Source organism: Muscardinus avellanarius (genome assembly GCF_963383645.1).
Source record: "Muscardinus avellanarius genome assembly, chromosome: 12".
Taxonomy (NCBI): Eukaryota; Metazoa; Chordata; class Mammalia; order Rodentia; family Gliridae; genus Muscardinus; species Muscardinus avellanarius.
The window spans coordinates 79865566-79877988 of NC_137798.1; the positions used below are offsets into that span (position 1 = coordinate 79865566).

Genomic DNA, 12423 nt, shown 5'->3' on the forward strand with positions numbered 1-12423 from the left:
TGAAGATCTGAACCATGTCTGGGTATCTGCTGTGCTTTAAGGCCTGCTAGAAACAGTGTTCCTCTCCCTTTCCCCCAGCTCCCTTCCCCGAGCTTAACAGACACCTTCCTTTGCTTTCACCACCTTTCTAGCATATCTGGCTGCTGCTCAGATGGAAGGCTTATCTTCCCTTGCAGGTTTCTAGGGGAGAGTTTAACCTGGTATTTGGTGTGAGCAAAGCCCTGATTTTACAGAAACTCCAGGTCCAGGGAAGAGAAGCAAGATCTATTCTCATGCCTCTGGGTGGTTGAGGTTTTGCGCTGGTTAACGGAGGGAGGATGGGTTTCTCAAAGACTCTTCTGTTTCCCCTCCACTTTGGCTTTGGTTCAGAGGTGCAGGCAGCTCCAGAATCTTCCTGAAGAGCCGGCTGCTGTGTGATTTGAAGGGCTGCAGGAAGGCCTGAGCATGCAGGCCTTTAGTTCTTTTTCTCTGGGTTAGTTGCAGCCACTTCCAAGATGTGTCCACAGGGTGACAACGTCTTCTAGGAAAGATCGGGGTAAGAGTCTTCCCCACGAATCCACCGCCAGCTTTTGCAGCCAGCAGAGAACGCTTCTCTGGTGTCTTCCACCTGTTTGCAGAATGTGTGGGCATCCTTTTCAACCTTCAGAATCCTCTGCAGGGCTAGGCTTTCTGGGCCTTGTTTGTCCTGGGGCTACTGGTGTTGCAATGGACTCTCCTCTTTCTCTCTCCTCTTTTTCCAGCTCCACTCTGGAAAGGAAGGGGCCAACACAGACTCTAGGGTGGGAGGGCTGCTCTGTGTTCATTCAGCCCCAGCACAACTTGAGCAATCAGAGCCAGGGTTGAGGGCAAGCTACATTCTTTTCTGCTTTTCTGCTGCAGGATGCAGTTGGCTTTTTTCCCCATGTGAATGAATTATGTTTGGAACCGAAATGGGAGGAAGAGAAAAATGGAGTGAGTGTGTATGGGTATGTGTGTGCACATACCTCTACAGGCAGGGGGAGAGCAGCAGGCACATTATTTTTCCATTTTCCTTTAATTAAGGCTCTGTGGAGGTGTGTTTGAAAACAGAGGGTCTCCTATGCCTTTGAGGAGGGTGAGAACACTGTTTTGGCTGCGTCCCGGGCCATATGCAGCATATGGTGGCCAATGAAACTGGGCCTGGCTCGTTCTGTTGCTTGTCTTGGCAGTCAGTTCCGTGGCTTGTGTTACCAGCTCTGGAACGTAGGGGCTGCCAAGCTTTGCGTGCCTGTGTGTATGTGTGTGCATGCATGTGTGTGTGCGTGCACTCGTGTGTATGTGTGTGTGTGTGTGTGTGTGTGTTCGCGCGTGCGCGTGTGTGGCTTGTCCTCTCAAAACTCTGCAGAGGCAAATGCCTTCATGACCTGGGCTTGGAATTCTTAGTCTGTTTCTTTACACGTATTGTTTGCTTGGGAGGCCCTGCCAGAGCCCACGTTTTGGTTTGTTACTTCTATTTTCTTGCCGCTGCCCATAGAATTCAGTTGTAGACCTCTGTTTCCAAAGCTTTAGCTGACTAGTGGCATTAAAAAAAAAAGGATCAATGCAATGATCACACACCATGTGTGTGTCTGTGCCGTATTGTCCTGGCCACCGAGGCACAGAGCGAGAGAGGCGGGCAGGGAGCGAAAGCCTGTACCTTCCCATTTTCCCATTTTCTTGTGTCCCGGGGTGTGGGTTCCTGGCAGGAATGACTTCATGTCATTTATTGAGCACCTACATTAGGCAGAGCTGTGTTTAAAGGCAGGGCCTTGTTGGAAGCATTTCTTCTCCCTCCTGGGAAGAGCAGGAGTCCACTGGGGAAGGTTCCAGGATCTTCGATGGCGGAGACAGCTATGCAGGGATCATACCTGTCAGCATATAGTGTCTTCTGACCCCAGCTGCCCCTTTTTCTTCTGATGAAGGCCTGAGGTGTGACCCCTTCCAAGGAGCACAGGGAGGCAGTGGATTGAAGGATGCAGGAGCTACCAGCCCCTGCTTCTGGGCCAGGGCTGGACACCCAGCCGCCACTGCTGCCTTGTGCCCAGTGACCTATGAGGGAGCCTCAGACTTCTGTGCCTTTGTAGCTGGCCCTGGCCCGGCTCCCTTTGCTTCTATACATCCTGCTGGGATGCAGAATGGCCCTGCCTCTTTGGGGCTTACAGCTGGGAATCTGGACAGTAGGGAATCCTCTGGGGGGAATCCTCATGGCTGTAAGAAAGGGAGACCGTTGTTAGATGGGAGCCATCCAGAAAGAACCTCAAGGGGCCATCTAGTTCTCATGCTGCCGCTGCGGGAAGGAAGGCGCCGGGGCCACGGTGACTTCACGCGTGCCATGTGCGGGCTCTGGTTCAGGTGCTTTCCAAGCATTGCCTCATTTACTCCTCATGGCGGCCTTACAGGGCCAATAACATTATTATCACTTGAAGGTTGAGGAAAGTGAGATTTCAGAGAGGTAAGGAACTCGCCCAAGGTCACACAGCTAATAAGGGGTCGACTGGAGAGGCGGACCGCCTGACTGCAGGGCTTGGGACGGGCTCCTGAAGAGCCCTTTGGTGCTTTCTCCATCCTTTGCACCTCGTCCTCTGCGTTTCCTCATTTTATGGAAGCTGGTTGACCTGCATCATTCAGTAGACAGATCACCAGTAGAGCGATTCCAGGAGAGAGATCACAGCATATGACTCCTTAGCTCTAAGAAGAGGGTTGTTGGTGTTTAGTTCTCCAAGATTTGTGATGGTTGGTCCCATGCTCTGTGGTCACTGGCCTGACACCTTCTGCGTCCTCCAACCCCTGGGAACTCTGCCCTCTGCATCCTCTTCTTCCCTGGGAATCTTCCCAGCATCCAGTTCCTAAAACCTCTCAGCCCTCCCTCTTGCTGATTCTCAGGTGCTGGCTGTCCGCCCTCAACCTCCAGCCCCACCTCTGCTCCTAGGGCCCCCGTGAGCTCGCACACTCCTGTCTGCACTCATCTCCACCCTCAGCACCAAGCCCGAGCCTGAGGCCTCCGCAGCCAGGCACGGCCATTCCTGCCAGCCCAGGACAGCTGCTTGCCTGGGAGGGCCCTGCCTGTCCATAGAGATTGTATAGCCTTCCTGGGGATTTTATAGCCTCCCCTCAACATTGTCTCTACGAACAGAAAATTCATGATGCAGGTCCTGGGTTACTCTTCACCTATCTTTTTTTGTTATTGTTGCTTAAAAACCTATTTTTTGTTATACTAGATCAAAATAAGGAGAGCCAATTCCAAGTGTGAACTGTCAAAGCAAGACTATGATTTATAGACACTCCCATTAAAAATAAGAGACTTAAGGGATTTCATAGCTTTGTACATAGTATATAAGCAAAGAAAATAAAAGGGAAAATCTAAATAAGTGGCTTCTGCCCTTTATTCTTTTGGTTAAAATTATTCTTCTTGTTTGCTTTTGCTACTGAGGATTAACCCAGGGACATTTTACCCCCAGCCTTTTTTTTGCTATTTTATATTTGATTTCTTTTTTTTTTTTTTTTTTTGGTGGTACTAGGCATGGAATCCAGGGGCATTCTACCTCTGAATTACATCCCCAGCACTGTTTTTTTATTCTTTATTTTAAAACAGCGTCTCACCGAGTTGCAAAGAGTCTCACTAAGTAGCTGAGGCTATCTGCAAACCACAGTCCTCCTGTCTCAGCCTCCCAAATGCTGGGATTACAAGCTGCACCACTACACCTGGCTTTTATGTTTGATTTTGAAACAGAGTCTCACCAAGTTGTTGAGGCTCTTTCTAAGCTCTCGAGGCTGGCCTCAATCCTGCAATCCTCCTGTCTTGGCCTCCCAAGTATTGAAATTACTAGGGCAGGCCACCACGCTCAGCTCAATTCTTCATGTTAATATCTCCCAGCAGATATTTTTTTTAAATTTTTTTATTGGCCAGCAGATATTTTTGGACTTGAAATGTTTTGTAGCTTTTTCTTCTGCTTGTACAATGCATCACCCAGCTGGATCCCTACAAATCCCTGGGGAAGTCACAGGGTAGAGATACAGATACCGGTTTTTTCCTAAAGTTTGTCCCCCTTGCATTCATCTGGCCTGTTTTCTTCAACTGGCTTTTAGGGTGCTGCAACGCATCTCCCCTTGTCTCAGGATCAACAACAGCCAGGGTCCACAGTGACCGTCTGAATCCTTTCTTGTTCACGCCCGGCTTGTCAGTGCTCATCCTGGATTTATGCCTTCCCAGCTCTTCTTCCTTGGCTAGCTTCCAGACTATTCTTGGTCAGTGTCCCAAATTGCCCAAGTCTCTTTGGATTCTAGGCCTATATTTTGAGGCAGGAGCCTCATCTCTCACTTGGGGAGCAGCGTGTGGCGCTTGCTCTTTATGTATACGCATCCCAGTTACTCACGGAGACGCGGAGGGTGTTTATCTGCCTTTCAGACCTCCCGAGCCCTGAAGGGAAAAACTCTGGGTTCCTCTCCTCAAGTGTTTAGTGCATACTTCTCCTTTTCCCACTAAATTGTTTCCGTATGGAACAACCAGTCTGGGAGATGATTTCACCTCTTGTCATCTTTCCGATGTCTTCCTTGAAGTGGGTTAGTTCCTCCTAGCTGTTCCCGATTTATTGCCACCACCAACCCCGTCCCCCACTTTTATAGATTCCTAAATCACATCACATTGTTTTACTTTTCAAATCACCAAAGTTGCTTTTCACCCTTACCTGGTCAGCCAGCTCTTTGCAGTTACTGAGGATGCGGTTACAAAGGTGGCCGCTCAGCTCCTGCGCCTTCTCCCCCTCCAGCGCCGGTTGGGATGACTTCTTGCTGGCGAATGTCAGTGCTGAGCTCGTCTCCTCGGAATGGCGTGTGTTAAGGACTTTGTGGTTTATATTGGAGAGGTCCGGGGCTCCCTTGCAGGGACAGGAGAGGTAGGGGGATCCTTGTTTCCACAAAGGAAAGCCTGGTACCTGGTTCCCTGGGTGAGGCTTGTTACTGGGAAGAGTTCAAGGGGGAGCCAGAATGGCAAGAATTTATGGGCCACTACTTCCAGGGAGTAGCTACCCTCCTGGGGGGGTTCCCAGTAGCAGAAAATTCATTCTATCTGGGGAACATTTGTTAGTGTCTCGTTTATACCATCTGTATGAAAATAAACAGAAGCTGCACACGGAGCCTGTCGTTCCCAGAGCAGAGGGGGGTCTGGCTTTCATCTCCCGGCACTGGCTGAGGCAGGGAAACACAGAAGCCTCTAGGGTATTTCTCTTGGGGTCTACTGTGGGATCGAATAACCTGCAGGTGAAATTATAGCCTGATAATGAGCTTCTAAGCTTCCGAATACAGATCCTTACCCTATTCGCTGACGTTTGCTCTGCCACGAATTTGTTATCATTTGTTCATTCATTCATTTCTTTAACAAATATCTCTCCATTACCTTTTCTGTGCTGGAAGTGATGCTAGGCGCTCCAGTGACAACCAGCTGGGACTGCTGCCTGCCCCTGGGGAAACCATCCTCCCTCTTGCCAGGTGGCTGTGCGGCTGGGCTCACGCTCAGTTTTTTCACGTGGGAGTGGGTCCTTGCACTGGTCACCTTCTCCTCCTGGAGGAGACTGGGGACACAGGCAGTTCACCCAGGGTGCCCTGGAGCAGCTTCCTGGTGGGGCAGCTGCAGTGCTCTGTGCCCCCCAGGCCCAGCTCTGCAGGGAGGACCGCAGCTCACAGGGGTCTCGGGCTGGTCTCTCTGGGCTCCCGCTCAGGCCGCCGTGGGGTTATTAGGGGATGTCTTAGACCTGGATCCCTATGGGAGGTAAAGTAGACCATCCTTTTGCTGAGAATGAGTCTCGCCTTGGGGCTTATGTGTCCAGGTTCTCGTGGAAAGGCACTTCCTTCTGCTGGAGGCATTTCACATGTCTTGAACCCTAGAGGAAAACCAAAGGTCAAGGTCTTAAGATCCAGGGACCAGGAGTCTAGCCTCGGTTCTGTCCTCTGTCTGTGTGACCTTGGGCAAGTCATTTAAGCTGTCTGAGCTTCAGCTTCCCCATGGGCAAAATGAGGATGTGGCTTAGATGAGCACAGGCCTCTCCCAACCCGGAGACTGTCAGTCACTGTGAATGAGTGAGGTGGCCCAGAGGACGCTGGGTATTAGGAGGGGGAGAAAGGATGGGGGTTGGGAAGGACAAGGTGCATGTCTGGGTGCGTGTGCATACGGCTGGATACACAGAGGCTGTGTTCATGCCGAGGATGGAGTGGCGGGTCCAACGCCCACTCACATGTACTTTCTTTTCATTTTGGTGTTAGAGGTTGAATCCAGGAATGCCCTATCACTGAGTTTTATCTCTAGCCCTTTTTATGTTTCATTTTGAGACAGGGTCTTACTTACTTGTCCAGGTTGGCCTTGAACGTGTGATCATCCTTCTAAGCCTCCTGAGTTACTGGGATTACAGGCATGTGCTACTACTGCTCCTGGCTGACACGACCTTTCTTTAAACAAAGTAATGTCCAGTGGAGGTCTTTGTGGTTTGAAGGTTCAATTCGCATTTCCCCTTAGAGTGTAGACTCAAAAGTAGGCCTTGGGTCCAGTAGGACAGAGAACCAGACTTCACTCAGGAAACTGAAATGGAGATGGAGCGTGGCTTGTGCTGATGGTCAAGTTGGTTCCCTGACGCGCCCCCCTGAGTTCTAGATCTGAGAACCTGAATGAGGACAGGTGGTCGCGAGCCACCCTCCAGGAACACTTCTGTGTGAGACCAGAGAGCCTAGAACTGCACGGCCATATGAGTATGTAACTCTGCCCCACAGAGAAGCATGGCCCAGCACATCTCCCATCTTGCCAAAATTGGAAGGATATGCTGGAGATTTCCCCTTGGGATTTCTAAGACAGTGGAGGTTTTGGTTTTATGACCCCATGCAGAGAGGTGGGAAAAGTGAGAAATGATTTCCAAGAGTGGAATGCAGGAGTGGTCTAGAAAGTGCATATCTGATTTCCACATTCCTAGTGCTGGCTACAGGAACTGGTCAGTATGGGGTGGGTGGATGGGTAGATGGATGGATGGAGAGAGGGAGAAATAGATGGGTGGATGGGTGCCTGGATAGATGATGGATTGTGGGAGGATGGATGGTTGGATGGATGGGTAGGAGTTCTTGGAAGAACTTGAGTTGCCTGCCTTTGTTGGCAGACAAGCTTTCTTCATGGCTGCCTGTGACTTGAAATGACCATCTCTCGCTGGGCGTGGTGGCGCACGCTTGTAATCCCCGCGCTTGGGAGGCGGAGACAGGAGGATCGCGCAGGTTTGAAGCCAGCCGTGCTGGCGTAAGAGACCCTGTTTCAAAAATATAAAATAGGTCTGGGAGTGTAGCCCGGAGGTAGAAGGGCTTCCAGGAACCCCAGTACCACCAAAAAAAAAAAAAAAAAAAAAAAAAAAATGACCACCTCTCACCCGCAAGCGTCCCCCTGTAAAGGGAAGGAAGACTAAGGAGGGCCTTGGTGTTAGCCTGTCTCATTTGCGTCCTTCTTTCATGCCTGCATCTGTCTTCCCTTGTAAACCTCTTGGGTCAAGCAGAACTGGAGTTTGCATTGGTTCTGAGGACGGAGAGACCCTGGAGAAATCTTCCAGGCTCCCCCAGGAGCGCACACGCTCACGAATTCCATCTCCTTTGCCTCAGTGTTTTCCTCACAGACATCAGCTGCGCACACACTCACCCCTAACTTGGATCTGCTTCATCTTGTATTCAGAGCGTCTTCACAAGTATGCAGAATAGGATGTGTGATTTGAGGGGAGGCACGATGCCAGACCAAAAATAGCTCCCTCTTAAACAGGTGCGAGGGCGCTCGAGACTCCACCGTTATAATTCAGTCTCTTCCGAGGCATCCTTTGCCATTTGAATCCCAGGCCCAACATTTGTGACTGCACGACCTTGAGCAAGTTACCTCTCTAAACCTGGGCTTCTTCCTCCATGCCAGGGGCTGTGGCTCAGCCGAATAGGGCAAATGGAAGGATTACTGTGGGGACTGGCACAGAGCAAATGCCCGGGAGATGTGGTCCATGATTGGGTTAAGCCTTGCCATAAAAACAAAAGGGCACATATTTCTGGTGGTACCAGGGATGGGTGACTTCAGTGAATTAGTTGGTCAGGGTTTCCTCTCTAATAGGAAAAGCACTTGGGAGGCGACGGGACCCGGGGCCACACTGAGAGAAGGGACAGGTCCCTGTGAAACGTGGGGCTTAAGTTCCTCTGGGAGCCTCATGCTGACCGCCCTGTCTGCTTCCTCCCACCACTCCAGGCCAGCCTGCCACTCCTGCTATGATGCCTGGGCAGATCCCAGACCCTTCCGTGACGGCAGGCTCTCTGCCAGGGCTCGGGCCCCTCACCGGACTCCCCAGCTCTGCTCTGACCACGGAGGAGCTGAAGTACGCCGACATCCGCAACATCGGGGCCATGATCGCGCCTTTGCACTTCCTGGAGGTGAAACTGGGCAAAAGGACCCAACCCGTGAAAAGTGAGGTGAGCGAGCCTCCGTGCGCCAGCAGAGCCACGGGCAGGAGACCCCACCCTGAGTCCGGGCTCTGGCCCTAACTGCGCCGTGGAGCCTTGGGCTTGCTGTTCAAAGTGTGGTCTGAGGACCGGTAGCCTCTACGCAACCCTGGGTTTGTTACAGAGGGGCCCCACCCTAGACGTGCTGTGTCAGAATCTGCATTTTAACAAGCTCCCCTGGGATGTGTGAGCACCAAGGGGCATTCGAGGCACAGCCTTGGGCAGGAGGCTCGACCCTCCAGGGACAGGCGGAGAGCGACAGGAGTGATAATGACTAATAGTGTCTTGGCGACCTCTCAGGGGTGGGGTGGGGGGAGGACCAGCAGGGATCATGGAAATGTGCACATGTCTTGGAAACTGTACAAGGGGATGCTGACAGAGAGAGAGTTATCTTTAAAAATTATTTTCATTAGTCATATCATTGCATCCACCCATTTTGGCCCGAGTCTGAGGACGAATGAGAGAACATGGAGAAAGGCTGGCGTGGCCTCCCTCCTCAAGCAGCTGCCAGAGCGAGGCCTCGCCTGTCTCCAGCATCATCAGCCTGAGACGGGGTTTGCACAGGACTCACACTCGGAGAACCCGCTCGCTCCCCAGCGTCCCCGGCACCTGCAGCTCTCACTAGCCTTACTTGCAGAAGGGCAGCTTGTCCCCAGGGACTGGTGAGAAGCAGAAGTCCCCAGCATGGCTGAGTATCAGTGCATGCCGGCTCCAGCCACTCACCCAGGGCTAGGGATTCGCCCCAAGGTCTGCCCTGGCCAGGGCCTCAGGAGGCTTGTTTAGAGGCCTGAGAGAGCAAGGTGCAGGTAGCAGAGCAGCATTTGTGAGCAGGCCCATCCTGGAGCACCCTCACAGGGAAACATACAGCCGCTGGAGGTCCTGCCCCCAGGATGGAGCTTGGACGGAGGGCTGCAGGTTCTGGAAAAGGGGCTCCTGAGTAGTGAACTGTCTCTGGGTAGGGGCTGCTGTGTAGTGCAACTATGGGTCAGCTCCCTCTCTCCCCATGAGTACCAGAAAAACTGCAAAGAAGGGCTTCTGGGGGCTTGGCTGCCGGTGGGGAACTGGCCGCTGGCACGCTAGATCTGGCTCTCAGATGTTTGGTTTGGCCTGCATAGTATTTTCAAAGCATTTCGAACCAACATTTCACTTCAGATTTTCAATTAAACCCAGAAGGGTCTGGTCACACGCTGCCCTGGTGGGGCACAGCAGTGGCTAAATGGGCGGGAACGAGCGACACCTGGCCTTTTCCTCTCCGGTTTGCCCAGGCTCCTCCACTTCCCTGTTGCCTCGGGCCTACACTGCTGGTTTTGCGCTTCTTACTAGCAGCTGCACCTCCACTGCCTGGTCTCCTGCAACCTCTTTCTTGTGTTCAAGACACCTGGGCTAGGGACATCGGAGGTGCCCACTTAAAGACTGTCGGCTACAAGATGAGAGTTGACTGTGATTGCGTCCTTCTGGGTTGACTGTCCATTGCCACTGTGCGGTGGACAGCACTTCCTGGCTTAGTTAGTGTCCCGTTTTCCTTCCGGAGGGCCCTTCTCTTCTGGTGCTCTGCCAGTCACCTTCCCAGGCTCTTAACTTGAAAGTAGCTGCCTCTGGGTCATGGGTGAGAACAGTTGCCATTGAGAGGCTGCAGCTGAGCAGTTTCATCGGGGCTCCGGGGCTGGGAGTGGGGGTACAGAGCCAGTGCCTTGGGCAGGGGTTGGCCCCACTGGCAATGGTCTGGGGGGCTGAGTTTCCACTTCCCCCCTCCCAAAAGACCTTGGAGGAGCTTCCTTTTTGGGAAAAGGCCTTTATTTGGGTTGGGTATTTTTTGCATTTTGCAGCCACCCCCAAACTGGTGGCATATGCCGTTGTACCCGATAGTGACGCGCTGTCCTCACGGGCACCCACAGACGTGTACCATCCAGGCCGTGAAAATAACAAGCCGTTTTTAGGGCAGATTTGCATGTCCTCTGGCTCTCCTGCCGCCGTCAGACTGCAGCGTGTGGGGGCGAAGAGGCAGATGGGGCGCCTGCTGGGCGAGGCAGCGCCACACTAGGAACCCTTCTCCAAGCGTCTCCCAGGTCAGACCCAGCGCAGGCCAGCTCTGCTCAGAGCAACTCAAACCCGAAGTGAATCGGGAGGGAACTTTGCAGCTGATGAAGCTCTGTTCCCAAGATATATTTGCATATGGCAAACTGCCTGTAGCGGATTTTCACATCGGCCTTTTAGACTAGTAAAAGTTTCTTGAATAACAATAAGGTACAAACTTCCAAACTCAAGTCGATTAGACATTCAATATATACCCAGCCCAGTGCCGAGTGTTTAACCCGCACAATGTTGTTTATTCTTTACTCAATGCTGGGGACCAGGTTGTCCATATTAGGGAGGAGGAGTTTGAGGTCCAGGAAGGAGGCTGAGTGACTTCGGGTCATGCTGCTGCGTCGTGGCAGGGCTGGGGCCTGAGTAAGGATGGCAGTGCTTCTGACGTCACCACCCTATCTCTCTTGCCTCGGCTTGGCCGAAGGCACGGTACTAGGCACTGTGTAAAGTGCCTCATTTCTCCCACACAAGGGCCCTACAAAGTCCTTATTGGTGTTGATAGAGTCTCCTTACAGATGAGGTCAACAAGGCTAAGAGAAGTCCTAGGTCACCTGCTGGAGAGTGAACCCAGGCAGCATGACTTAAGTGCCAAAGCCTTAACCTCAGCCATGCTGTCTCCTGTCCGTGGCCCTTCCAAGCTTAACCAGAGATCTGCGTGCCAGATGAACCTGGCCCCGGAGCGCTTGCGCACTTTGATGACACAGCCCAGGTTAGTGCTGAGCCCTGCAGTTCTGCAGCCCCGTCTCCCAGACCCCAAGAGAGCGCAGGCCAGGCTGCTGTGCAGGCACGGGCACAGCGGGCTCCTGGGTTGTCTGCCTCGCAGAGCCTGCTTATCTTCTGGGCTGTGTCCAAACGCATGAAGGGGTTCAGTAAAAGAAAATCAGAGGAATTAACCTAAGCAACATGTTTGTGAGTTTTGAAGTGCTTTGTGCTGATGTTAGTATTATGGGGTTGAGAAATAGTGTTAAACTGTTTTGGTGCTGCGTGCCTGTGGTCCATTTGCTAAACAATCTACTACTTACCAAGCACTGTGCCGGAAACTGGGACCAGAAGTAGGAAGGAAATAGGCAGAATGCCCCTCTTGGAGCTATATGTTGTAGTGAGAGCCGTCAAAATAAGAAGCAAATTAATATACAGTGCAGAAGGCCAGGTAGTGGTCAGTCCTGTGAGGAAAACTCAGGCAGCCCAATGGGATAGACAGAGACGAGATGCGTACTCCCATGGTCACCAGGGACTCTGTGGACACGCGAGGCTGGGTGATGGGACTTTTAGGGCTCTTGCTTCTTTCTTGTCTTTCTCTTCTTTCCTTTCCATTATTCCTTTTCAAGGCAGCTTCGCCCTCTGCCTTTTTCCAGCTTTTTCCTTCCTTCGCTTTCTGTCCTGCAGCCTCTTACAGCTGAACCATCCAGTCCCTACTGGCCCGAAGGCCTCAGCCCTGCCCAGATCATCTGTCCCCGGTGTCAGGGCCTAGAATGTATTTTCTGTAGGGAGGGGAGGGAGGACAGGAGCCTCACCCTGGCACACTCAGCCACATGCCGGGCACTTGCCTACCCTAGCAGACAGGACCCCACCGCTGGGCCACTCTGTTGCTCCAAGGGCTTAAGAGTTCAAAGGCGGCTGGTCTGGTGGCCTTTCAGGAAAGAGGCTGTAAACTCACTCCAAGGCCAGCATCAGCCGCGAGATGAATCAAGCTTGTTTGGTTCTCACTGGGTCCAGACAATTCCTTTCTTCCTCCCTCCCTCCCTTGCTCCTTTTCCCCCTTCCTTCTTTCCTATTCCTAATCAGTCAATCTCTCTCTCTCTCTCTCTCTCTCTCTCTCTCTCTCTCTCTCTCTCTCACTGAATGAGTTGC

The 12423-nt window shown here is 52.2% G+C and overlaps 1 protein-coding gene across 1 annotated transcript in view; it reads left to right on the forward strand.

The window, feature by feature from the left end:
- Positions 1–8256: 8256 nt before the first annotated feature.
- Positions 8257–12423, forward strand: part of JDP2 (Jun dimerization protein 2) — a gene marked incomplete at both ends in the record, with an annotated part of 31261 nt that continues 27094 nt past the window's right edge. Inside the window, one exon of the mRNA XM_080708255.1 lies at positions 8257–8457. Coding sequence (XP_080564381.1) covers positions 8257–8457 — 201 coding nt within the window. The remainder of the gene's footprint in view (positions 8458–12423) is intronic.